This window comes from Osmia lignaria, chromosome 7, assembly GCF_051020975.1.
Source record: "Osmia lignaria lignaria isolate PbOS001 chromosome 7, iyOsmLign1, whole genome shotgun sequence".
In the NCBI taxonomy this organism is placed as follows: Eukaryota; Metazoa; Arthropoda; class Insecta; order Hymenoptera; family Megachilidae; genus Osmia; species Osmia lignaria.
The window spans coordinates 1511941-1539115 of NC_135038.1; the positions used below are offsets into that span (position 1 = coordinate 1511941).

Below are 27175 nucleotides of genomic sequence, written 5' to 3' on the forward strand. Positions count from 1 at the left end.
TTGATTATAAATTGACACGTTCGTAAAGCATGATGTTAGTGTACAAACATGAAGAAGGTGAAGAGAAATCATATCACGGACGAGAAGATACAGCTGGTCAACGAGTTGCACGCGCCAGCGAGACGTAACTTTAGACGTAGACGAGTCATTGTACGGGGTTACGATGATCTCTGGCAAGCGGATCTTGTAGAGATGCGACGCACGCATTTATTCCGAACCTGGTACATCTTCGAGTGAACAGACGGCGGATGTGACGAAAGATCGTCCCGATTTTCATCGTGAAGAATCGATACATGTCGTTGAAACGTACGGCGGCAGCGACGAGAATCTTAATGTTTCTATGCAGCGAATTTTGGACAAGCCTAGTGAAAAAACGTCGCCAGTTCACGCCAGAAGACATCGAGATGCAGAACCGACCGACCGCCACCCCAACAACGTTGCCCTCAGATCTACAGATAGCAGAGCTACCAGAAGCACAACAAAACGGAACAACGAACCCCGGCTTCAAAACCAAAACAATCCTGTACTACTAAAACTAAAGAACGGGATCAGAAGGCTTAAGAAAAAAATAAAAATAAAAATAAAAACACGCACCACATAGAAGAAGAAAATATATATATGTATATGATTTATTTTTTTGCACAAGTTTTTTGTTCCTTAAAAGAATTTACCTTTATATTATTTATATAAAAAATTTATCCCTCCTCTCGAAATAGAGGCGCAAGGTTCAGGATGTTATCTTCGTCCCACTCCCATAGTTCTTGGAGGGTATGTCGAAAATAAGCCCGGTACCACCGAACGGCCTTCCGGTATGCAAGATTAATGTGCCCCGTGTAAACCACGTGAGTACCATCTTCACGCTGAAAAAGGGCATCACAAGAAAACGGAATAATAAATCAAAAACAAAAAAGAAAAAAGAATGATGTCAGAACTACTCACCCAAGATCTGAATACGTCTTTCTTGAATCGTGATAGATCCATATTACGCGACAAAGTTTCTTTTAAAGTAATCGACCAGTTTATATACCACCAAGCCCCCACCAGGTTTACCAGGAGCATAGCGACGATTAGTTCTACGTCGACAATTTTTCAACGTGGAGAACCGTCTTACCGACGCTGGTCTCAGATTATAACAATAGAAGGCATCGTACGATTAGAATGTGTCCCGTCGACGTAACACCGGAACACGCGGACAAACTCTTATCGTCCGTATATTCTAACATAAAGAATGCAGCTCCAGCCAAGTACAAGGGCGATGATCACGTGCGAGTTGAGAAAACATCTCCCTCCAAACTCTAAGACCTGAGATGAGTAAGAACTCCGGTCTCTCTCTCATGAAATTGCAAGGTTTGCATGAGCTCGAAACCCTACAGGCTTATAAAGATACTTGGAAATTAATAATATTTTACTCGTGGAGCAAAGAATAAATTATGTTTTTAGGAATAATTATTTATTTTATAATGTCCCCAAGGCAACGTTCTTGTGGATTGTGGAATTATGAATCGTTTATCATCGCAAGGACTAAGCACCTTCTTTTCTTCACATATAGAATATACATTGTGCAATTTTGAACGAATACATCTCTGTTCACGATGCACTTCTAAACGATCATACAAGCAACGTATATAATCATCGAAGGAAATAGTTTTCCTAACTACGTTACTTTTGACGCCCTTCACTTTTTTCGTGTCCCGTTTGCCCTCTACGCGCAAAGCATACATTTTCGACCGAAGTCCGACAAACTCAGTCATTATACATCCATTATTTTCATCCTTCATTAATCCTGGTACTTTTTTATTTACTCGTGGCATACTGTAAACATTGTCCTCGGTATAGTCGCTCGTGTCAAACCGATGTATATCGCGTTTCATTACATCGTATATGTCATCACATTCCAGTTCGTATATAAGACTGTCTGTGTCTGTGTATAATATTTTACAAAGATGTTTAAATTTCGGCCAAACATAATCATGATGGAATTCGTACAAACGTGTTTTTGATATATCCAGAATACACATACCAACATAAATGGGTTTTCTAAATTTAATTTCCAACTTTCGCATCTCTATTGCAACCAAATGTTCCGAAAATATTGATCTGCTATGAAAATTTGGTTTTGCTATCAGGGCCTCAGCCCCGTATCTACCTTCCCATTTTGTAACTAATTTAACGTCTACATGATTTCTAACGTTCTCCATAGTTTTACCAAAGACTGCATTATTCATTAATTTAAATAAGTTCTTTTCAAAATCATTTTTAGCTACAGTTCTAAGTTGTGTGTTTAAATTAATGTATTCGCGAAGCCATGGAGATTGTTTAAATTCTAAAACGCGATGAATTACAGAAACTTTTAAGCCATGATTTATGCATTGTTGAAGATTGCCGTAATGGATGATGTAACGTTGCTTATCCTGAACTGTAGCGAGTAGTTTCTCATGTTTGGCATTAGGAGGCTTCTCGCGTATTGGACAAAAAGGTAAATCTGCGTGCTTATCGTGTAATTCTAGCGGGTATTTCAAATCAACTTCCAAAATATATCCAATGTTCGAATTTTCGGATATTGCATGAATGTTAAAACTTTTAGTTTCATTATCGTCTAACCACTTAAACTCGCCGTAAGGTAGATACTGCGACATTGCCCATCCATACAAATTATTAACGTCGAAATATACTAAATATCGCGATGATTCTTCGGAATTGTACGAATCCATGTATTTATTATTGGCCTTTGCGTATCGATTAGAACATTGACTTAAACCGCCGCGTATGCCGCGCTCTATGAAAAGTAGCATATCGATATCTGTCAATAATTCTAATTCGATACGCGTGTGCTTCAGCATTGCATCCCACGTAAAACCAGGTAAAGTATAGTAATATGCAGGATCCAATTTGTAACTTCTCCAACAGCTGCTACGAAAATTTTCAAAAATGTCGGCCAATAATAAAACGTCTGTTTTTAGATATAAATCGCTATATTCGCCAAGTGTTTTTATATTAAAACTGTACCAGACTTTTATCGCGTGGTCATAATCCTGCTGTGAAACGGCACAGTCGCTTAGTTGATTATAAAATTTGTCGCATGTCGGCAATGTCGTCTCGTTCAGTTTCATGTAGTCGGTAACATAATCGTATGGAAAGATGCCTTTTCGTGTAAGCAAATCGAATCTTATCTCGTTCAAAAAATTAAATTGTGACCGTAAAATCGTCATATCGTCTTTCCCGAAATACGAACTCAATTTATCTAAACTAGAATTTAAAAATTTGAATGAATCTATAAATCGAAGCGAAATTTTGTGACGTTTTAAATTCGTTGAAAATGAAATATATTTTTCTTTTGTAATTGGCAAGACTGATGTCGAGCCTACGATAATCGTTACCAATTCTTTTATTACAAAATGGGCATCGTATCCCGATAAGTTATGAAACACTATTGGTATAAAACGTTTATTTTTATAATTTAAATTACATCCCTGATGAGCAGGTCCTCGGTAACGACCAGTGAAATGGCAATGATCTCGAACTTTTGTTTCGTCGATGTCGAACGGTTTTTCGCAAATATAACAATGCGTTGCATTCATATAATTTTCTCTTTCATCACCCGTCAAATTTGTCATGGGCACAATCGTATTAAATAATGGTGCAATTTTTCTTACAAGGTTCTCAAGTTCATTCACGAACCATTCAGCATAGTCAGGACCCCGATACGCGCGATACTCACACACCAATGCGTTGTACGAACAGTGAAAATAATATCCCACACTGTATGCTTCGTGCTGCTGGTATGCATTGCAGTGTCCTTGATTGATGTTACTGTTAATCTTCTTAAGCATGCATTCGAAATCGCCGTACACGATGAATGGATGACGTTCTCGGTGACAAAAATTATCAAACTTTATTATTTTATCTTCACTCGATGGTAGAATGATTGCGCAATCGTTCATCTTCATGCAGTCCTTCGTATGTTTCAATAACTTTTCTTCTGCATAAAAGTAGTGAAGGCATCTGCATATAAACAAAGTAACTGCATTAGTACAAAAAGAACAAACGCATACACTAAAATAGATGGTAATGGCGTGATACAAACCTGTCACAAATATAAGTTTTACTCTTATGTGCACTGAGCTGGTTTGAAACAAGCCGGGAAAGATTTTTAATCCATGCAAAGTGGCGCACATTACGGTTGGGCGTTTCAAGCATCAGCAGGTTAACGTGACGAAATCTTTTGATAGTGGTAAGTTGGAGCGGAGCACACCTTTTCACATTCATGTCCCAGAAATAAACGTTTATCGAAACATCGTTTTGGCGCTCAAATTTTGGTATTTGATTAAGCGTTATTGGAAATGCGATGCCCTCCAAATTTAAAACGGTGTCATAGTTGGGATACGATGATGGTCGATTTGCATTCACATGGGCGGGATATAATGCTGCAACTATCGATCTGACAAAACACGTATCATCGTCAACTGTCACATTTACTACCGCTCTTTTGTCCATGATTGTTTTTGGTATGTCGGTGTAACAACCAACATGCATCGGATTGCATTTATTGATATTTAACATCAAATGCAGAATTTTCGATATTGCCCAACCACTGTCCCGTTCCTGAAATTCTTCCATCAGTGTTAAAGTTGAGTTCACAACGTATTTGTCATACCAATCGTTCAAGTTTGATGTAGAAAATAATTGTTTATTTCTCGCACTGAAACTTTTCACATCAGTATTATTATTAGCGATAAACTCCCCATACAACACCGTATTCACTTTTATGCGTGAATGATTTTGGAAAACTTCCGCTAGACGTTGGAATACTATTTTTCTAGCATCTTCCAAAAAGTTTCGTGGTTCAATATGCTCGGTGTTGATTATAATTCCTGTAGTTATCCGGTTAAGGAAAGCTGATTCTACATCCTCCCAGATAAGAGATGATGATGATGCATGTGATTCAGCATCTGTTCTCCTTTGACCTTCGCCTATTTTTACAGATCCGTGTAACTCTGCTCTTAACGATTTAAATCTCGCTATCCTGGCTGTTAAACTATTTTTCAAACCAGTTGATAAGTCCTTTTCCAGTTGCAATCGCTCTATCATTAAATCAATGCATTGATTGCATTGCACCAGACATGCGTTTCGGTCGTCGTTACTACTTATGGCTGCAATACGTTGTGTCAAAAGTTGTTCTATACAAGCAAGTTCGTTTAGTAATATTGCCTTTTGACCACTAGGATGATCATTGTCACAATACAATATTCTACGCAAGGCGTCGATTCTTTCTTTGTATGCTTCTATGTCTCGCCATGCTTCGACTGATAAATCGTCTCCCATTTGTAATCGTTCGTCTATCAATTCGATGCACTGATCACATCGCATCAAGCAATCGCAACGCTCATCTTCAGTATTGATGTTTATCGCCCGCTGCGCCAATAATTCGGTAATGCGTTCGAGTTCCTGCAGTAACGTGGCCTCCATTTCTCTTTTCCACAAACGCGTTAAGTATCCTTGCACTTCTAATTGTGAAACTACATATGACGCACATTGCCAATTTTCTCCCATTTTATTAAAGTGGGGCTGTCATTGACGAAAGTGTTTAATTGCTGTTCACTCTGCAGCGTCAACAAAAACCGCATTTCCAAGACGTAGAAAAATTCGTTCAAGGTCATGAGCAAAACCTCTACCTTCTATAGTCGCGAATTGCAGCGTCAGATTTGCTGCGCCAACAAAAAATCTCATTTCCACTTGGGGCCTTGTGCCGTCTTCCGATAAGACAAAAATAGTTCAAGGTCATGGGGGTTGGGGGTAAGGTGTTATATTTCTGCCGACGGTGGTGTCAAATTTCAATTCAAGGTCATGGGGTGGGGGGGTTGTCATGGGGTGGGGTGTCAAATTTCAGTTCAAGGTCAGGACGTATCATATTTCTGCTGACGGTGGCGTCTAATTTTAGTTCAAGGTCATGGGGTGGGGTGAAGGGGTGGGGTGGAGGGGTGGGTCTAAGGGGGCGGTCATGGGGTGGGGGGAGGGGTGGTTATGGGATGGGGGTTGTCGAGGACGTATCATATTTCTGCTGACGGTGGTGTCAAATTTCAGTTCAAGGTCATGGGGTGGGGAGAGGGGGCGGGGAGGGGGGTATCATATTTCTGCTGATGGTGTCAAATTACTGCTGACTCAGCAAAAAAAATGCTGACGCCAGTGATTTAGAATCCGCATAGAACAACTACTTCTGATTACTTAAGAAAAGCAGTCCGAAAATAAATCCGTTGCCAGATTTATTAAAATTTTTTTAGACAGATAAGTTACAGGGTGATCCTCTCGTTACGCTACCCAAAGGAAGTGCCGCCACAATAGAATGTAGAAGTCGACATCCCACTTCTGTCATCGCCTACTTGACCCCTGCTGCGACCCCTGTATATAAAACTTAAATATTTTAAAAAATATCAATAAAGGAAGCAGTTCAACTCCTCTTTTTAACTGCTTCCCAAGTTAATGTATTTCATAGTATTAATGTATTAAAAATGTATTTTTATGTATTAAAAAAATGTTAATGCATTAAGAATCGGAACTGAAACCGTAGAATCGGGATTCGAACTGAATCTCCTGGTTTCTCACTTCTACCATAGTGCCATGGACGAAATTATATTATTTTATCGATTCGTCGATGCTGCTGTCACGTGCTTTGGCGGCTTGAGCATCGAGCCGATAACGTAGAAATGACGAGAGCAGCCGAACCCGCAGAGCTTACACGGACACGTGGGACAACACGCTTGTGTTAGATGAAACAACTGAAGTAAGGGAGTCACTGAGACGTCGTGGAGAGGGTAAAAATTTGTCCCACGTCCCACGGTTCTGGCATCACTGACTACGATTCCAAATCGGCAGCCTTTCTACTTAGACGCCACCTTATAACTACTAGCTGAACTAAATTTGTCACGTGACTTGCTCTGTATTATCCAGATAATGGCGGAACTCGTCTGTGGGAATGCAATCACGGGAATCGGTTATTCGTCCTTATATGAGAAGATCTTGAGCTGAATAAGGGCTCATTCGAAAGAGGAAGGTTCAATGCAGGGCGATCAACTCACCGTTTAACTCACAAAACTCTTTTAGTGGCCTAAAAATGCTTCGATTCCGCGACTGCATTTTGTCGATTTTTTCCTCTACTTTGTACACTAATATTATTAAATATTGACACAATCTCGTTGAACCACAAGTTGATCACCCTGCATTGGACCTTCCTCTTTCGAATGAGTCCTCACCCAGCCCCAAGTCTTCTCATATAAGGACAAATAACCGATTCCCGTACTCCCCTTAATAGGCCCATTTTTGCCTGTAATGTCACCTTGCTGCATTACCCGTGTCTACCCCCTTAAGATTAATTTTGTATGATGTAAATGTATTAAAAATTTTATTTAAACAATGATTTTTTCAAACTATTCTAAAATATATGGTTCGAATTTTCATATTTAAATTAAATAAAATAAATTCCAGATTTAATTTAAATTTCTGCTTAATTAATGTATATAAATGAAAAATATATAAAGCACTGCTATGCTATCATAGAATTCATGTAATAATTCATATAATTTTATAAATTTTATTTTTTAACTACTTGAATAACGTCTTCATCGTGCATAATATGCTGTAATCCTACCCGTTGAGGTGAATACTTGGTACTTGTACCCTGAAAAAAAAGAAATAACACATTTTAAATGTTATTCAATATTTTAATTTATTTTTAAAAATTATAGAAAATAAATTAAAACATAAATAAATAAAATAATATAAAAAAAACTAAAAAATTCCAAGATTCGAAAATTTCAAAATTCAAAGTTTGAAAATAATATAATTAATAAAATTTGAAGATTCGCGAATTCTAAAGTCTGAAGACTGTCATAATATATTATACATAATCTCATGTAAATAATTGTATAATTGTAAAAAAAAAGTGAAATTATTTCATGATAATTTGAATTCACTGAAAGTATTTGACAGCCTTTAAAGCAGTTGAAGAAAATATTTATACCCTTTTTTTAAATGAAACTCTACACTTTTAAGTATTTATTAATTAATGAATATTTTATATCTCTAATGGTTTTGAAACTAAAATTTATCTGTTATTTCGCATATTAAACATAATTCTTACCCATACGAGAGCATATTTAAATTGTTGAGCAAGTGTGCGATGAATTGCATGACATACATGTTCCACGGTAACACCTTTCCGTAATATTAAACCATCGTCAAAATCTGGTGGTTGACCAGGTTTCTTTGTATAAACTCTTATTAACGATAAGTATTCCCATAACGTTTCAAGCAGAAAGTCCAAATTTAATTTCATATTACAACTGTAAGAAAGATAGTATGAATCATTTGACAATTATTATATAATTTTTATTTTAAATATGTAAACAATTTTTATAGAAATATTTTGAACAATTACTCATCAACTGTTATCGACAAAAGATACACAGAAAAATTTTACCTAACTACTACACTGTTAGGTTGCCTAGCAATTCTGTCCACCTCTTCTATCGATATTTGATCTATTTTATTGTGAACATATAGACATGGTAAATAAACTCTATTGGCATTAATTACATCGATCAATTCATCCGCACTGCAATCTTCACGAAACAAAACTTCAGCATTAAAAATTTTATATTCGTGTAGAATCATTTGAACTAATTTTTCATCTACTTTTGTCAATGGACACGTGGAATTGAAAGCCAAGCCACCTCCTTTTTTAACTTTAAAATATATGTTTGGCTTCCTTTTATTAAGTCTTATACCAACTGACTCTAATTCCTTTTCTAAAAGTTGTCTTTGTACATCTTGTTTAGTAGCATCTAACATCATAAGAACTAAATCTGCTGTTCTTGCAACAGCTATAACTTGTCTTCCTCTTCCTTTACCCTGAAATATTTATATATAACAAATAGACATTTGATACATTTATTATCACAAACTTATAGTTACCTGTGCAGCACCTTCAATTATACCAGGAAGATCGAGAAGCTGAATGTTAGCTCCTTTATATTCAATAACACCAGGAATGCAAGTTAACGTGGTAAATTCATACGATGCTGCTTCAGATTCTGTATGTGTTAATGTACTTAATAAAGTAGATTTTCCTACAGAAGGAAAACCTATCAATGCTACCCTTGCATCTCCTGATTTTAAAACATCAAAACCTTCTCCTTTTTCAGATTTTTTAGGTGGTTCTAAAAGTTGTGATCTGTATTTTGCAAGTTTTGCTTTTAACAGTCCCAAATGATATTCCGTCGCTAAAAATAAACACATATAATGAATTAAATAATCAATCTTTGTATGAAAATTCTTTGTATATCTTGATGAAACTATGTATGAACGTAAAACTACTTGAAAGTTAGGTTAGAAAAAATGATAAACTTAAAACGACAAACCTTTATTCTTTTGTGTTCGAGCAATTTCTTTTTCAATTTCAGATATCTTTTCTAATATACCCATTTTATATTTAGGACATGTAAAACAAATTTACATTTGCAAACAACACGTACACAGTTACGCGTTGATATATATATATTTAATGATATTTATCATGAACTATGAGATAAAGAGAAACACGATTGAATTGTTCGTTTTCGATTACGCTCCATCTAGCGGTTCAATACTATTGTTAAATATTTTTCTTGTAAAAGTGAATTCTGCCTTATGATATTTCCTGATTTCCTGATCGTATCTATACCATGGTATACCATTTTGTTAAGGTGAAAGGAGTTCGCAGAGTTTTTTGGTTAGTTTGAATTTTATTCAAGATACAAGTTACGCTGACTTTTTCTACGTGAATTCAATTAAATTAACCACCATGTACGAGGATTATAATGAGGTAAATGTTCAATAGGAAATAATATTGTATTGTGTTAGATGTTAGATTAAAATAACAATATGGAATGAATGGTTAGGTTAAGAAAAATTAATATTTACACATTTTTTAGTATGATACATACGACGATTATGGGTCAGCAGATGTTCATAACGATCAATATGATAGATTGAGCTATCGTCAGGTACCAGAAGTTGTAAGAAATTTTCTGGTATTTTTACGAAATTGCATAAATGAAGGAATGATTTTTGATATACAAAATTTATACGAAACTTCATTTCCAAAAATTTCGGAACAGCTATTCGATAAATCTTCCTGGCCGGATGCTCAAACGATTGCGCACATAGTTGATAATGATCCAGTATTCCTTACTTTGTATAAAGAACTGTATTACCGTCACATTTATGCTCGAATGCAAGGACCAACATTGGAGCAACGTATTGGTTCTTTTTATAATTATTGTGACCTGTTTAATTACATTTTACATCCAAATACACCTGTACAACTAGAATTACCTGATCAGTGGTTGTGGGAACTTATCGATGAATTTGTCTACCAATTTCAATCTTTTGCACAATATCGTGCCATCTTATCGAATAAAACGCCAGAAGAAATTGAAAATTTGAATGCTCATAATAAAATATGGGATGTACTTTGTGTTTTAAATGTTTTACATTATTTGGTAGATAAATCAAAAATTAAGAGTCAATTAGAAGTATATGCAAGTGGTGGAGATCCAGATTCTGTAGCTGGCGTATTTGGAAGACATTCTTTATATAAAATGTTGGGATATTTTTCTCTTGTAGGATTATTACGTTTACATTCCCTTTTGGGAGATTATTATCAAGCTATTAAGGTATTAGAAAATGTTGAACTTTATAAAAAAAGTGCATATTCTCATGTTCCTGGCTGCCAAATATCAACAGCATATTATGTTGGTTTTGCTTATATGATGATGCGTAGATATGCAGATGCAATCAGAACATTTTCTGGTATTCTATTATATATTCAGAGAACGAAGCAATTATTTGCAACAAGAAGCTTTCAAAATGATCAAATCAATAAGCAGACTGAACAAATGTATCATTTATTAGCAATTTGTCTTGTTCTTCATCCACAATGTATAGACGAAGGATTGCAACAAGCATTACGAGATAAAAATTATCATGAAAAAATGTATAAAATGCAATATGGAGATCTTGGTGAATTTGAATCGTGCTTTTTATTTGCATGCCCAAAATTTTTATCTCTTACACCACCAAACCCTGACAATCCAAATGAGGATTATGTTCGAGAAGCAATCAAGCATCAAACGCAAGTCTTTATGGATGAAGTTGTACAACAGAAAATGTTACCAACAATTCGTTCATATTTAAAATTGTATACTACTTTACCATTAAGCAAGCTAGCTACCTTTATGTGTAGCAATACCAGGCCTGATGAAAGTTGGGATTTGGATAAAGAAGTCAGTGCATTAACTATTCATTTATTGTGTTTTAAGCATAAGATGAAAAATATTGTCTGGACAAAAGGTGCGTCGGGTTTAGATGGTAAATTTCAATCTGGTTCCGAGGTAATTTACCCTTGTTTAATTTATGCAATTTTATATTAACTGTGAATAAATAATAATAATTTTGTAATGTTTATTGTTACAGTTGGATTTTTATATCGATCATGATATGATTCATATTGCGGATACAAAGGTGGCACATCGTTACGGTGATTTCTTTATTCGAAAAATTTTGAAGTTCGAGGAATTGAATCGTAAATTACATCATATTAAAATTTAATTATCATTTTATAATACATGAAGGAAAATAAAAACATTGATTGATGAAATATACGTACATATATGTATATGTTTTATTTTACATAATTATAAAATTTTAAGGCATATGTAATACAATGTTACATTAATGTTGCACAATATTTCAGAAACAGAACAAAATTGTATCAAATGTTCTGTTTATTGAAATAAGATCAATTTGTTTTAATTATTTACGGTAGCAGCTCGATAATTTTTTGTTAAGAACGCCACATATTTACACGCATTACTTACACATGCAGTTCACCAGAGTCCATAACTGCAAAAAGACCAGTTTTCGTTCTTCGCGTATCTCCAGTGCGCATCTTCGCCCTGATTGGCGATACTCCCAACCGAAGTGGAAAGCGATTGGCGGAGAGCTCGCTGCGTTCCCCCACCATCTTCCAACCTGCGCGTCGCAGTTATGGATTCTGGTGAACTGCGGTATATGTATATTCGTATAGTTGGCAGATGTCAAACGAATTGTGAAAAATGCATACATATCCAATGACATAACTAGGATTTTCAGAATTTTAAAATGTTTGTATCTTAGAATTGTCAGGCAACCAGAGCACGTGCTATTGTTACGTCCGGATTATTTTCAATAATCCGACCGTGGCTAACATCTATTTTCATTTTCTTTCTGATAGTGTTGAATAGTTTAACCGTTTAATATACTGAATTTGTGTACCTCGTCGGCGCGCAGCACTTGGAGATAATCCCAGGCGAGGCACACAAAGGAGGCTATAATTAGTTCTTTTCAAATAATAAGAAGTTAACCTTCCTTGGGACGATTGCCTCGTCGAAACCGCGTAGCAATAAACACATAGAAATTCGAAATCGCTAAGGTTAAGGAGAGGTACTATCAACATCTTTCGCCGAGCGGTTAAGCAGTGCGACGCACTTGGAAGTTTCCCAGCTTAACTGCGCAGAATAAGGGAAATACGATTTTTGTTTTACCTCGCAAACGAAATACCTCTCCTACCTCCAAAGCATGCGTCAGCCAGTCCTTCCACCAAAGAATGAATGCGATTAAGAACGAAAGTGATTGGAATTGAACGGAATGAAACTGTTTGAATGATTACAGAATGCGAAGGTTTGAATACGAACACTTTGACGCGTTCCACGGGGTGCAATGAATTTTTCCTGCAAATTTCACAAAAATTGCCGCAGAGTATAAACTATTCTGCAGAAATTTAAAAAAAATTGAAGTCTCTACGATTTTTTTTGGCGGAGTTATGAGTGTTGCAATTTACCCATGCATTTTACTCAGTTTATGCTTGTTACCGCCAGCATTAGCGTTACCCAATGCACACCACGAGGAGGTTGCTGGCCGGATTTTGTGCATCGTGTGTATGTGTGTGTGCGTGTCCGTGTGTAACATTTAATAGTGTGTGTTCCCATGTGGAATATCACATGTGTGGGATATGATGGGAAGAAGGCTCCAAAATTTAGAGAGACTGCCGACTAGCCTCCGACAATTGGAGTCGGCATTACAACAGATATGGCACAAAATTCCTCAAGATGCAATAAGATCCTGCATCAATATGCAGGAACGTCTTGAGGAAGTTAATCAAAGACGAGGCGGGAACACACACTATTAAATGTTACACACGCACATACAGACGCACACGCACACACACATACACACGATGCACAAAATCCGGCCAGCAACCTCCTCGTGGTGTGCATTGGGTAACGCTAATGCTGGCGGTAACAAGCATAAACTGAGTAAAATGCATGGGTAAATTGCAACACTCATAACTCCGCCAAAAAAAAATCGTAGAGACTTCAATTTTTTTTAAATTTCTGCAGAATAGTTTATACTCTGCGGCAATTTTTGTGAAATTTGCAGGAAAAATTCATTGCACCCCGTGGAACGCGTCAAAGTGTGCAAACTTCTTAAAACAAAACATCACCTCATTTTAAAGGAGATGGCGGGGAGGGGGAAGGAGGAAATCAAAATATGACAAATTCTGTTGAAAGTGGAGACTTCAAGCTTTAAAATAAAAAAAAAATTTATCTAATACGGTCATTTTTCGCGGAGTTATGATCATTTAAAGTTGAGTGAAATTTCGATAAAAATTTATGTTGCGCTATTTTTGTTGCTCAGTGTATATCGTTAATATATAAATATATATCGTTAATAATTAACACGCGAGTCTACTGTTAGATAAATGCAACAAACCATATGCATAGATCCGCGATTTAACGATAACAATAAAATATCGATTGCCTTTACGTAAACCGCCGAAACGCGAATAAAGAACGGAATAATTAACAGTATTCAACTAATAGTCATTCAATACAGTAAATCAAACATCTATTATAAAACATAGACCTTCTTCAATACTGGAAACGTCATTTATAAAAGCCTCTTTGATTAACGAATTCAAATAAAACCAAGTCGTAATACATTTCGAACATTCCAGAAGTATTAGAATTGCGACGCACGAATTTCGCAGAATAGAGGGGTAGAAAGAAATAGACAACGCTAGACAAAGGCAACGTGAAAGGTCAAGAAGGGATGAGAACTCGGGAAACGCGCCTAGACAAACCTATATGCACGGGCCTGCCCCTTCGACACGTATCCTGATTTGCCTAATAATGTCCCTACTTTGGGGTACCGATCGCGGGTCGAACCCTGAGACACGATCGCTTGACTGAGGCAAATCACTCTTCGTCGAAAAATCGCGAGGTACGTGACGGGGAGCCCGTGTTCGCGTCGAGCAATAGTTTTCGCGTGAAAATTGTAGTGATTAGCTGACCGGTAAAGTCCTTGTAAAAGGCAGAGTGCCGGGAGATTGCGATTCTCGTTTTCCGCGTAAAAGACTCTTACGAATACGTTAAATTCTTTTCATACTTTTCAGTTATCTATCTTTTCTCTTTCAATTTTAAATCGTTCGTTAATCAATTATTTCTTTTTCGCGTCGCGTCGTTTAAAATTAGTTTTTCGTATCGTCTCGCAACCGTAACACCGTTTTCTCATCTTTTCTTCGCCTTCCAGATTTCCAGACAACATCAGCGATACTAAGCAAACATATAGATATTTTCTCATATAATATTATAACATCGAGTTCGGTAAATTGTCTATCTCATTCTATTCAATACGACAAATCTGGCTGATTGTGAGGCAAAACGGGCGATCTATGGGACTGCGCGTCCTGGAAATTTCCCACTGGATCGTCCCGTTTAACACCGCGTTTTAAGATATCGAATATATTTATCATTTCTGGTAAAAATTCCGTTTATACTAAAGAGAGACGGCCCACGAGACCGTGGTAGTGGTAGTTTTCCCCCAGGAACCGTTTTCTCTTATTATACAATAATTGTTGCCGAAATCGTCGCTTGAATCACCTCGAATCATACCGTATTATATCGAATTAAGAATCCAAACAAATCAAATAGCTCACTTGTTAACTTCTGTTACAAATTTTGTGTCATATTTTAACTCAATAGATCTCACTTTTATATTTTTCTTGCCATTACATATACTTCATTTGTTCTTTTCATGTATTTCAAACAGCTCATACTTTCTGTTAACTAAACCATTTTTACTGTTATACTTATTTTTCTGAAATTATACTTTTGTTACTCTTAATCAGTTTCTAATTATGGGGGTAGACACGGCACGTGACCGCTCCGATTCGGAACGTCGGTATTACAGCAGTTTTTTCGTTAGGCCTGGTGGAGCCACTTGCGTGTTTTGTTACGAACATGAAAGGTTTAATTCTCAGCTAGCGTGCGCGCAACACGATCTAGGAAGGCAACAAGTATTTTTACAAACACATTCAAACGCTCATCTCGCCAGAGGCATCGCGACGATACGCCTGAAGAACGAAAGCGAAACATTGGCGCGTGTTTAGAGTGAGATGTACAGTGATCGTGCTATCCTTCTTTCAACCCAAATGATAGAATTGTCCCGCTCCGATAAATTCTGAGTGACTGAACGCGTGGATTTTATATAGCGCACCGTAGCACCCCTCGCTTCTGAAGAATATATGCCTACTTAACTTCTTTAAATAAATGTTGTTTAGTTAATAAAAGTATACAGGATACGTCATGCAATTGGGACGGGTTATATCTTGAATTTGGTAAGAGATAGGAAAAAGCTGTTTATGTAAAAATTCAATGGTATGATAATGTTTATTTTACTGTGATTTCATTTTCTTCGTAAATGCAACTATACACTCAAAAAATACAAATCCGCTTTTTATTTAAATGGAATTGCATTTTTTTTTACTTGTGTCAACTCCTTGAAACATTCTGCATAAAAAAGTACTATGGTACTATTAGAACTAATAAATGGAGAGATCTGGCGTCTATATAGTAAGAGCTCAATATATGCAACAGAGATTGGGACTCAGACGTTGCATATATCCAGCCGAGGTGTCGACTCTCGGATTACACGCGACGACCAGCCAAGCGTGAACGTAGAAAGGGACAGACAGTGGAGGAGAGAGATAGGTCCAATGATGAAAGAAAAGAGCTGAAACGTATCGGTGTGACTAATACTAATTCAATTATAAAACTTTTGGTGAACTTGTAGAACTTGATGATTTTTAAATATGTTGTAAAATTCGATATTTTAAGCAACTTTTTTCCTCCAAGCTATATGTCGGACTCGATTACTTTGCGAGATATTCGAAAAAAAACTATGAGTACTATTACATTGAATTTTTTATGCACGTATACGTCCGCGGCTGTGTCGGCAAGCGACACTCGCTTCTCTAGTGTTTCTGTCAATAACACTACATGGCCGAACTACCATTCATATAACGGGTGACCTTAAAACTAAATTTAACTAATTTCAATAATTTGAAATTACTTACCTAAAGGCGGCCGAAATATTAATATAGCCTAACCTAACTTAATCTGGACATGTAAGTAACAGTATTTTATTTTTATTTTACTTATACTTGGAGGTATACCTAATTGGATATGTAAGTAACAGTATTTTATTTTTCTGTTACTTATACGTGTAGGTTAGGTTAGGTTAGGTTAGGTTGAGCAGTCGGGCTGTTTACTTCTGCTCTAGCGCCTGTCAGGTGCTTGGCTGTAAATGGAATATAATTACTTTGAATTGAATTGTTTGAACTATTAAATCACTATTGTAATAAGTATAGTTTAATTTATTAACCCTTGGCGTGTGTGAACTGCTGCGCTTTCTGTTGCATTGTGTTATAAGATGACTTAGGTGTCGCTATTATGTTGTGTTTGATCATATTAATTCATATACATACTATATGTTATAAATTTTACATTTACTTAATTCGCTTTTGCACGATATTGTATGTATTGTTTCGAGTTCTTCGCTACCCATTTTGACATAGTGTAGTAGTTAAAAGTAAGCGAGCGCAGCAATGTTTGTGTTTATATTCTGATAGTAATTGATGTTTGCGCTCTAACGAATTACTCTGTTTTCCTTTTGGCACTCTTGCTCGATTATCGGTTACTTTATTACTTATTTATGTAGTTATTACTCAATGCAGCAGAGCTCAACGCAGTCTTGTGTGGCTGATTTAATTTGGATGTTGATCATGTGTTCTAGTATTTGCTATTATACTCCTCTAACTAACTTTTCTACTCTCGTTGCTACAGTTGCTTGTTTTAATACTCTTTTGCCAACGGCAATTTAACTTTAACTACGATTATTTTATTAACTACTACCTACATGGCGTGTTTGGATTGCAATTAGTCTTGATGGGACCTGGGAGCGGTTTACTTTGACTGGAATACAAGAAGTTAATTTTAACTTTGCGCAGTTCATATTTTAAGTTCCACAACTTCAAATTTAATTTATTTTGATTGCTTTGCTGTAATCGTTCCTTGTTATTGCATTAATACAGCATGGCCCGTCATTCTCTGTTCTGGTTGTGGTCGCTGGAAATCTTCTATCTTTCATTATTATTTTTGTACTTTCAGTATTAAGTTCCTCCAGGGATATGCAAATGGGGTCACGGTAATGCTGTGTTTTGTATGATCTGGTAGCATTTACATGATGCATTGCGCTGTGTCACTTGTTTGGAAATTAAAGATTAAATTCCTTATTCTAATATTGAATATATTAATACTGGGTTGGCGGTATAATAATCTAGGGCGTTATGATGGTTTATGTAAGCTATATTTTGCTCGTTTTCTCTTGTACATGCTACTCCTTGTATTGTGTCGAATTTACACAATTTACACTCGTTTCTTATTGTAGATTATATTTTGTTATCGCTCTTATCTTTAATTTTGGGGTATACAACTAATTGCTCCATGGTAAGTGCTTACAATGGTAATGTCTCGCGACGATGCGTGGCCGCCTATATCTACATAGGATAACGTTTGTGTTTTGAGTTTTGAATTTTGATTTTGACTGGTTTCTCGGCAATTATCGACGGATCACTGATCACTGGGCGTTTCCCCGTTGGGCGCCGTGCGGACTGAGTTTTCCTTTTCCTTTTAGGGAATTTCCTGTAAATATGTTTAGAATTGTTATTCCTGTCTGCTTTTATTATATAGTTAAGATATCTAATATACTGAAGGCATATTTACCTAGTGTTCGTGTTATTTATTGATTATTTTGCGGTTTCCTTGATCTATATTTCTCTTCTCCTCTCTTATTTATTCTGACGGTCGATTTGGCGGCGTGATGACGCCACGTGCTTGGTGTTGGTGGTTGGTATTACTGCTGACGCCTCTTTTGAACAAGTTTACTCGTATTATGCCGGGTTCACATGTGCCTACTTTCTTTCTTTATGGGTAATCTGCACGCCTCCTCTTACTTACTTGGCTAGTTTGGGCATTTGATGCGCTATGCTTGATAGGGGCGGTGTGTGTGTGTGGGGAGTATGTATGGAACAAGACACCGAGGATTGCAGCCTAAAAGACGTGGCACGGCTGACCGGGGGAAGGACTCGCCCCGGGACCTGGCCGTGTTGAAGATAAGACCCGTCCTCGCTTTGCAGGTGGGTGAAGACATGGCGCGATCACCACGTTGAGTGGGATTCCTCCGGTTCCTGATCGTGGCCGAAGAGGAAGCCCTGTCCTCGCATATGGCAGGCAGGTGAAGACATCGCGCGATCACTCGAGAGACAGGGTGTCCCGGTTCCTGATCGTGGCCGAAGAGGAAGCCCTGCCCTCGCAAATGGCAGGCAGGTGAAGACGAGGCGCGACCACCCGTTGAGCAGGGTGCTCCGGTTCCTGGTCGTGGCCGAAGAAGAAGTCCCGTCCTCGCTTTGCAGGTGGGTGAAGACATGGCGCGATCACCCGATGAGTGGGAAAGTCCTCCGGTTCCTGATCGTGGCCGAAGAAAAATTCTGTGCATATGTCGTGCAGGTTGAAATATCCTACCGCTTGATCGGAGGTGTAACGGCGTGGATCCTCAATCCCCTATGGTTGCCTAGCGCATGGCGGATTGAGGGTAGACGAAAGTGCATATGAAAGCTTGGGAGCTAAAGCGCCGTTGCGGCTATCGCCGATACAACTGGGATATCCTCAAAGGATGAAATGGTACCGGCCTACGTCAGGGGAGAGGTTTTTAGTGGGTATTATATCAGGCCGCGGATGCCTCTTCTGGGCGCCGCTGGGTCGCCCCTTCTGGACTGTGACCCCTACCTTTTGTGCCCGCCCTTCAGGGTTGGGCTGCCAGTTTGCCCCTTCTGGGTTGCCTCTTTGGGTTTGCCCCCCACCAAACGGGCGCCAGGCCTCCCTTCAGGGGATATGAGTCCCACACTGTCCGGGCCCCCTCTAGCCGAATAGACGAACAGGGGATAACCCGCGCGTGCGCAAACGCATTTTCCTCTCCTATCAAATCAATAAAAAAAAAAAAAAAGGTTGAGCAGTCGGTCGAACGGAAATGGAGGTGCCAGGCCCGACAAGATGCCCTGGACCGGTGGCGTCGCGAGATAATCGCGAGTGGCGCCGCTGGCCAACGAGCGGTCGGGGCGGTCTTGCCCGTCATCAAAAAATGGCGGGACCGCGGCTTTGGTCGGATCACCTACCGGACCACACAGGTGCTCACCGGGTATGGTTGCTTCGGTGACTTCCTGTGCCGGATTGGTCGCGAGGCGACGGCTATATGCCACCACTACGGGGCGGGGCGGGACTCCACGCAACACACACTGGAGTACTGTCCAGTGTTTGCGCGGGCCTGTCACGCCCTGCAGTGTGAGTTAGGGGTGGATCTCTCGCCGGCGAGCGTTGTGAGAATCATGCTCGCCGGCGAGGATCAGTGGCGGGCAGGGGTCGGAAACTCTCAGTGATTTTGTTGGCTTTTCAGTTTTAGTTCCCTGATGACGGACAGTACGTAGATAGCGCTACTACGACGACAATCAGCGCCGCCTACATTGGCGTTGATTGGCGTTATTTGGCGTGGTTTGGCGTCATAGCGTCATAGCGTCCGTTTTGGTGGAGTCCAAATAATTAATAATTATTAATTTATTTTCGTATCCCTGCAGGTGGCTGCTTTAAATCACAGATTTATGATTTAAAGATAAGAAATCGGCTAAATCATAAATCTCTGATTTTTAGCAGTCACTTTATGATTATCCAGAATTTAGTATTCTATATATATATATATATCAGTCTGAGAAGTACTATATATATCAGAGACATATATAGTATACTAATATATATATATATGTCTACTTTTAGTACACTCGTGACGAATGGTTAGTAGATGGCGCTACAGTCAATGTTAGACTTCTTGTAGAGGGGAGTTTCCAACCCCTTCTACGAGAAGGTCATCGCCCTGAAGGAGGAGACGCTGTCGGGGGAGACCCCCCGACGGCACCGTTAGCTGAGGAGGACGAGGCGGTGGGCCCTGATAACTTTGTCCACCGCCCCCAACAGTGAAGATGTACTGAGGGGAGGCTTCGGTCTCCTCCAGAGTGATAGGACGGGGCGGAGGGGCTTGCCCCTCTACCCCATCGCAGATCGGCGGCTCCTAGGTGGAGCCGCTTGGCCGCAGCTTGCCGAGGCTGAGGTCACGGTTGCCATTGCATGCGGCTCGAGGAATGGCCGACGTCGGCTGGGGTCACGGTTACCATTGCATGCGGCTCGAGGAATGGCCGACGTCGGCTGAGTTGGCACGTAGGAGGAGGGTCAAACGTTAGACCCTCCCCCGAGATGGGGCGCAAACACGCCAAGGGTGGGGGGGTCCCGGCGTATTCAACAGAGGTCCTGGGGCCCTCCCTAACGCCCAGTGCAGGTCACCATGGGGGTTTTAGCCGGTAAAAATCCGCCACTACCCCCAGCCCCTCCTCGGAAGGGCTGGGGGCGTCTTTCGAAGATTTCTCCCACAAAAGAAAGAAGAAAAAAGATCAGGTTAGATAATACTAATATTCCGGCCGCCTTCGGGCGGCCGGCCACGCGAGTCGGATATTATAATTTGATTTTTCAGCTCACCCGTTGTACGATTAGAAGCCGGACCACACGTTGTTGCTTACAGAAACGGTAGGCAAGAGAGCCGGGCACACACATGGACACGGGCGCATACGTATAAGCAGAATTCGCTGTATTAGTAACAATGTACTTTCGCGAATTTCTCGCAAACTAATCGAGTCCGACATATAGCTTAGAGGAGAAAAGTTGCTTAAAATGGCGAATTTTACAACATATTTAAAAATCATCAAAATCGGAGAGGGAGTAGCTCATCTACAAGTTCACCAAACTTTTTTATTTTTGACTTTTTTTTACTGAAACTTTTACTAGCGCATTGGTGACATTTTTCTGATTAAAATGATACCAAACACGATATAGTTTGAATGGGGTGAGGTTTGTTATGGGGCGCTGTGAAAAATCGAGGCGGGCGGCAGTCAAAACTTAGCGAAAATGGACAATCTCAACATTCAGAATGAGAGAAGGACAGCATGACTGTAGTGCGCCTCACTCAGCGTTCGGGCGTTGTTGCCTTTTTCACTTGCCTTCACAGCACAGTTCGAGTGATGTAATCAAGCTAACGCTTGATTCTGGCTATGAATCGGCAGCCTGATGGGACCTGCAGCGGGTGAGAATGAATGTAACGGTTGTTCTGGTTAGAACTATCGTACTTGACTTTATTGCGTGTTAGAATGGCGTTCCCATGGACGCGGTCTTTACAGCTGGACGGTCAGTAACGAACTCCTTGACAGTTCAGCCATGCTGGTCGATCTCTCCACTCCACCGACTGCGAAAAGTGGGAGACGACAAGCCTTTCTACTTAGACGCCACCTTATAACTACTAGCTGAACTAAATTTGTCACGTGACTTGCTCTGTATTATCCAGATAATGGCAGAACTCGTCTGTGGGAATGCAATCGCGATTTTTTGTTTTTTGTCCTTATATGAGAATATTTCAGACTGGGTGAGGGCTCATTCGAAAGAGGAAGGTTCAGTGAAGTGCGCTCTGGTCATCATTTAAGTCATAAAACTCTTTTAGTGACCTAAAAATACCTTGGATTCTGCGGATGTATTTTCTCGATTTTTCCTCTACTTTGGACACTCATATTATTAGATATTAACAAAATCTTGTTGAATCATGACCAGAGCGCGCTGCACTGAACCTTCCTCTTTCGAATGAGCCCTCGCCCAGCCTCAAATATTCTCATATAAGGACGAAAAACGAAAAATCCCGGACTCTAGTATCTACCCCAGACAAAAATGGGCCTATTAAGGGGTTCACAGGAATCGGTTATTTGTCTTTACATGAGAAGATTTGGGGCTGAGTGGGAGCTCATTCGAAAGAGGAAGGTTCAATGCAGGGGGCTCAGGTCATGGTTCAACGAGATTGTATTGATATCTAATAATATGAGTGTCCAAAGTAGAGGAAAAATCGAGAAAATACACCCGCAGAATCCAAGTATTTTTAGGTCACTAAAAGAGTTTTCTGACTCAAACGATGACCTGAACCCCCTGCATTGAACCCCCTGCATTCCTCTTTCGAATGAGCCCTTATTCAGCTCAAAATCTTCTCATACAAGAACGAATAACCGATTCCCGTAATTGCATTCCTACAAACCAGTTCCGCCATTTTGTGGATAATACACAGCAAGTCACGTGACAAATTTAGTTCAGCTAGTAGTTATAAGGTAGCGTCGAACTAAAAAGACTGCCAGAATCAGGCGTTAGCTTAATTACGTCACTCGAACTGTGCTGCAAAGGCAAGTGGAAAAGGCAACAACGCCCGAACGCTAAGTGAGACGTACTACTCATTCTGAATGTTGAAATTGTCCCTTTTCGCTAAGTTTTGACTGACGCCCGCCTGGATTTTTTACAGCGCCCCATAATAAACCTTGCTCAAAGAGGAGGTATAACAAGGGACGAATATACCTCCTCTTTGCAATAATTCTGCAAATGTTTACATAAGTTGTATGTGAGATATTTATTTATTTAAATTATTCGCAGTCACTCAGAATATTGACTAATACTCCTCTGTATTTTTTATTAGTTTCGAAAAATAAAGTTACTATAGGTTTCTAAAAGTACAAGGTGCGTCACACAATTGGGACGAGTTATATCTTGAATTTGGAAAGAGATAGGAAAAAGCTATTAATGTAAAAGTTGAACTTATGAAAAATATGTGATCTCACAAAATATTAATTTTTTAAACATTGTACTGTTAGACATAGGCGCATTAGCGAAATAGAAGAGGGAATAGTAGAGAGGGGAGAGAAGGAGATATATGTACTGTGCGTTGCAGCCAAGTTGCCGAGCACCAACAAACTGAACCGTCAGAGTGGCAAGAGAACTGTGCGTTCGCTCCACCTAATCCCCTCCAGGAGCCCGTAACTTGAGAAGTGAGCGGCCGGATTGCATAGGCGTAAAATTTCCATATTCGCGGAAGATACATTTAACTATATAAACATGCGATTTTTTGGGGGATATTAATGGATTTTTTATAATACTCGTTCTTGACAACAGTTGTTATTATGCAAAATTTATGGAAAATATAAAAACTCTCCTGTTTTCTTAATAATGTAAACCCCGAATCTACCTCTACGCCGATGCATTGAATTCGCCGCTCGCTATCGCTTCATCTCATTCTGTTTCAATGTCTGTCCTTGGCGACGTTCGTCACGCGATAGATTTGTGGATGTAAGGGCCTCAGCCAATAAACATAAAGGTCGATTTATATTATCCGTTCAGACACGGGCCGTTTCCGATCAGTTAGGTTCCGAAAAAAACGATGTAGTATTGGTCGTCTTATATTTGAAACGGAATGCGTCTGAACCAATCCATCACGGTATATATAAACACTCGTATTCAATAACACAGAACAATATTTATCGGAACCTAACTAATCGGAAACGGCCCGTGTCTGAACGGATAATATAAATCGACCTTAATACGTGTGACTGGAGGCAGGTCAACGAATTTGATTGGGCGGCAACTTAGCTGCAACGCACAGTAAACGCGAGCGCGGCGGAACGAAGCGATTTTAGTTATGTCAATTATGTTATGATCACGAGCGATTCTATATTTCTGTGTTTTTTGGGAGAAATAAAAGGTTTTGTGTTAAAGAACTTGGATTTATTAGTTCTAATAGTACCACAGTACTTTTTTATGCAGAATGTTCTAAGGAGTTGATACGAGTAAAAAAAATATGTAATTCTATTTAAATAAAAAGTGCATCTGCATTTTTTGAGTGCATCGTTGAATTGAGTGCGCGAAGAAAATAAAATCATATAAAAATAGACATTATCATAGAGTTAGTTTCCACCGAAGTCTTAAATCCGTTCCTGCTCCGGTGCGCATCGAATTTAATGTACTGTTTCCACTGGCAGTGGAGTAGAAATGAGGAACATTGATATTTCAGTAGAGCCAACTTAAGTTTTGTTTGCTAAATGTACACAAACTCACAAGCGATGTGAAATCTCTTGTTGTCCGTGATCTTCAAAATTTCCTTCTCTTTTAAAATATTAATTAATGTCAAAGTTTCATCTTATGACCATACATCACGTTTATTTTCCATTTTGGTAACTGAATAATAAAAAGTAAAGGTTGGCACTATCTATTTTGAATCTGTTTCAACCGTTTCCACCGATTAAATTTTGTATAAAATCGCTACCACTCCGTCAAAGCTTGTGGATCGAAACGGGAGTGAAATGAACACAGTCAGTCACGTTTCCATCGACTTAAACTTGGTTCTACGCCGCACTAGGTGCGAATTAATGCTTCGATGGAAGTTTAATCATACATTCAACTTTTACATGAACAGCTTTTTCCTATCTTTTGCCAAATTCAAGGTATAACCCGTCCCAATTGCATGACGTACCCTGGTGCAGGTGAGTCCGATCCGCTATTTTCTTGACCGTTAACAGACATAAATATCAATATTTTAGAACTTTTTGACGATTCGGATAATATAAGGACTAGCGTGCCATTCTTTAGGGCCTCCTGAACACGTCCCTCAAATTTTGTTGCATTCTGTTTAGTAATGACGATGTAATTTGTGTTCTATGTACGTTCTAGGGATTTTTCTAGGGACTGTCGGTAAAGTTTTCAACGCTAGTAGTTATAAGGTAGCGTCGAACTAAAAAGACTACCGATTTGGAATCGTAGCCAGAATCAGGCATTAGCTTGATTACGTTTATTTTTTTTTTTCTAAAAAAAATTCTCAGATTGCACGTTCCTTCGGTTCTTTAGTGTAGGCATATATTTCTCAGCAGCGAGGCGTGCTACGGTACGCTATATAAACTCCACGCGTTTGGTCAGTCAAAATTTACCGGAGCGGGACAATTCTATCATTTGGGTTGAAAGAAGGATAGCATGATCACCGTACATCTCACTCTAAACACGCGCCGATGTTTCGCTTTCATTCTTTACGCGAATCGTCCCGATGCCTCTGAAGAGATGAACGTTTTGTAAAAATACTTGAGGCGCTGTTGCCTTCTTAGATCGTGTACAAGAACACGCAAGTGGCTCCACCAGGCCCAACGAAAAAACTGCTGTAATACCGACCTGCCAAATCGGAGAAACTTTTGTTCAATGAATCCTATTATGCTGACGTGGTGCTGATGCACTTGATCACGACCACGGCTTGAACCACCGACGAGATACTGTTAAAGACTGCCATCCTTATGGGAGTTCGCGGCGGCGAAAAAATTCGACGTTTTCTTACGCCCTCTATAATATATTACGGCCGCAGTAAGAAACAGAACCAGAATCAGTGAATTTACCAACGACGAGGTTCGGTACTGAACTGTATCATGAGACATGAGATGATATTTTATCTGGTCGATGCTATTATTATTTCTTCGGTGATTCGAGTTAAGTTCGTTTTACAAACCTTTCGGAGATACTTTTTAAGACGTAAAATATTTTAAAGGAGGTAACTTAATAACCCTCTTTAGTTCATTGGAAATTATTTTTTTTAATAAATGACGAACTCTAGTTCTAAGTTTAGGGTATGTGTGTTTAAGGTAAATAAATATTCATTTAGAAGAAATGATGAATAGAAAAAAAAATTAGAAAGAAATTATTTTCTTCTAATTTCATTTAGAAATCATTTAGAAATGAATAAAAAATATTACATAGGTTCTGTAGGATATAATCAATAATAATAATAATGTAATAATCATAATAATCATAATAATATAATAAGTAACAGGTATCGAAAAGAAGAGAAATGTATTTCAATAAAATCTTTTATTTAATAGTAAGTAAACGCTGGATAAGTGCAACAAAAAGTGGGGATCCCCCTAGGCGAACCGAGATGCTCGACGAGGAAACCGTGTGATATGATCCGACCGTAATATCGGTGTGACTAATACTAATTGAACGATAAAACTTTTTTATTTTTAACTTCTTCTTAATGAAACTTTTACTATCGCATTTGTGAGATTTTTCTGATTAAAATGACACCAAACACGCTATAGTTTGAATTATATTTATTTATTTATTCAGAATATGCTGCGGTAATGCCACGAATGATCGGTAATGAACAAGAGCTGTTATTCCATGTTTGATTGTGAGTCGAGCAACTCACGGTGCGATTGATAGCAAAAATTGTAAAAGTAACTAAGTCGCGGTATTTCCAGTATTAGATTTGTATTCCACGAAAAAATAAGTATCTAAAATTACCACAATAGTATATACAAATTTGTCCACTGCTTGACACATTCTGCGACCTTTCAGAATATTCGGGGTCTATTTTCTGTTATAATGTCTTGCCATAAAACTTTGAAAAAGAAAGGACAGTCAATGATGGGCCATGACGGGGTATGTGCGGGCAATGACGCACTCAGAATTTGTTCTTGGAGGGAGCTAAGTTGAACGAATAAAAATATTTTTAATACAAAAAACAGTGTTATTAATATGTGACAAATAGTAACACTAATTTAATTAGGAACAGATTTTGGAAGATTTTCTGTTGTTCTCTTTCCTTTTTCTTTGGGGGATGCTAGAGCCCCTTAGCCCCCCTTGAATGCGCCAGTGTCAGCGCGGGGTATGCAAGAACGCGAACTTTCATATGTTTGGGACGTTCGACTCTGTTCACCACATGGCAGAATAAGGGAATAAGGGAATATACCACTGGGCCCACTTGGCGTGCC

General features: G+C 38.8%; 3 protein-coding genes and 1 long non-coding RNA gene across 6 annotated transcripts; 1 reads left to right on the plus strand and 3 right to left on the minus strand.

The window, feature by feature from the left end:
- Positions 1-667: 667 nt before the first annotated feature.
- On the minus strand, positions 668-5879 carry LOC143305433 (uncharacterized). Its single transcript, XM_076689049.1, has 2 exons — positions 4085-5879; positions 668-4002 (listed from the first exon to the last, which is right to left on the minus strand). Exons 1-2 carry the CDS (start codon positions 5548-5550, stop codon positions 1437-1439), a joined length of 4032 nt encoding a protein of 1343 aa, XP_076545164.1. The 5' UTR covers positions 5551-5879; the 3' UTR covers positions 668-1436.
- Positions 5880-7442: 1563 nt separating this feature from the next.
- Positions 7443-9578, minus strand: LOC117609717 (developmentally-regulated GTP-binding protein 2). Its single transcript, XM_034336344.2, has 5 exons — positions 9414-9578; positions 8968-9275; positions 8474-8904; positions 8135-8336; positions 7443-7672 (listed from the first exon to the last, which is right to left on the minus strand). The coding sequence occupies exons 1-5, from the start codon at positions 9475-9477 to the stop codon at positions 7586-7588; spliced, it is 1092 nt and encodes a 363-aa protein (XP_034192235.1). The 5' UTR covers positions 9478-9578; the 3' UTR covers positions 7443-7585.
- Positions 9579-9692: 114 nt separating this feature from the next.
- On the plus strand, positions 9693-11696 carry eIF3l (eukaryotic translation initiation factor 3 subunit L). Its single transcript, XM_034336343.2, has 3 exons — positions 9693-9856; positions 9966-11426; positions 11509-11696. Exons 1-3 carry the CDS (start codon positions 9836-9838, stop codon positions 11641-11643), a joined length of 1617 nt encoding a protein of 538 aa, XP_034192234.1. The 5' UTR covers positions 9693-9835; the 3' UTR covers positions 11644-11696.
- Positions 11697-15562: 3866 nt separating this feature from the next.
- On the minus strand, positions 15563-25777 carry LOC117609709 (uncharacterized). Of its 3 annotated transcripts, XR_013062327.1 has the most exons (5): positions 25584-25777; positions 19260-19448; positions 18432-19162; positions 18198-18342; positions 15563-18116 (listed from the first exon to the last, which is right to left on the minus strand). It is a non-coding gene; the product is annotated as an uncharacterized LOC117609709 (long non-coding RNA). The 3 variants fall into 3 exon arrangements; XR_013062326.1 differs by having other exon boundaries at positions 18432-19448; XR_004582651.2 differs by lacking the exon at positions 19260-19448 and having other exon boundaries at positions 15565-18116; positions 18432-18938.
- Positions 25778-27175: the final 1398 nt, after the last annotated feature.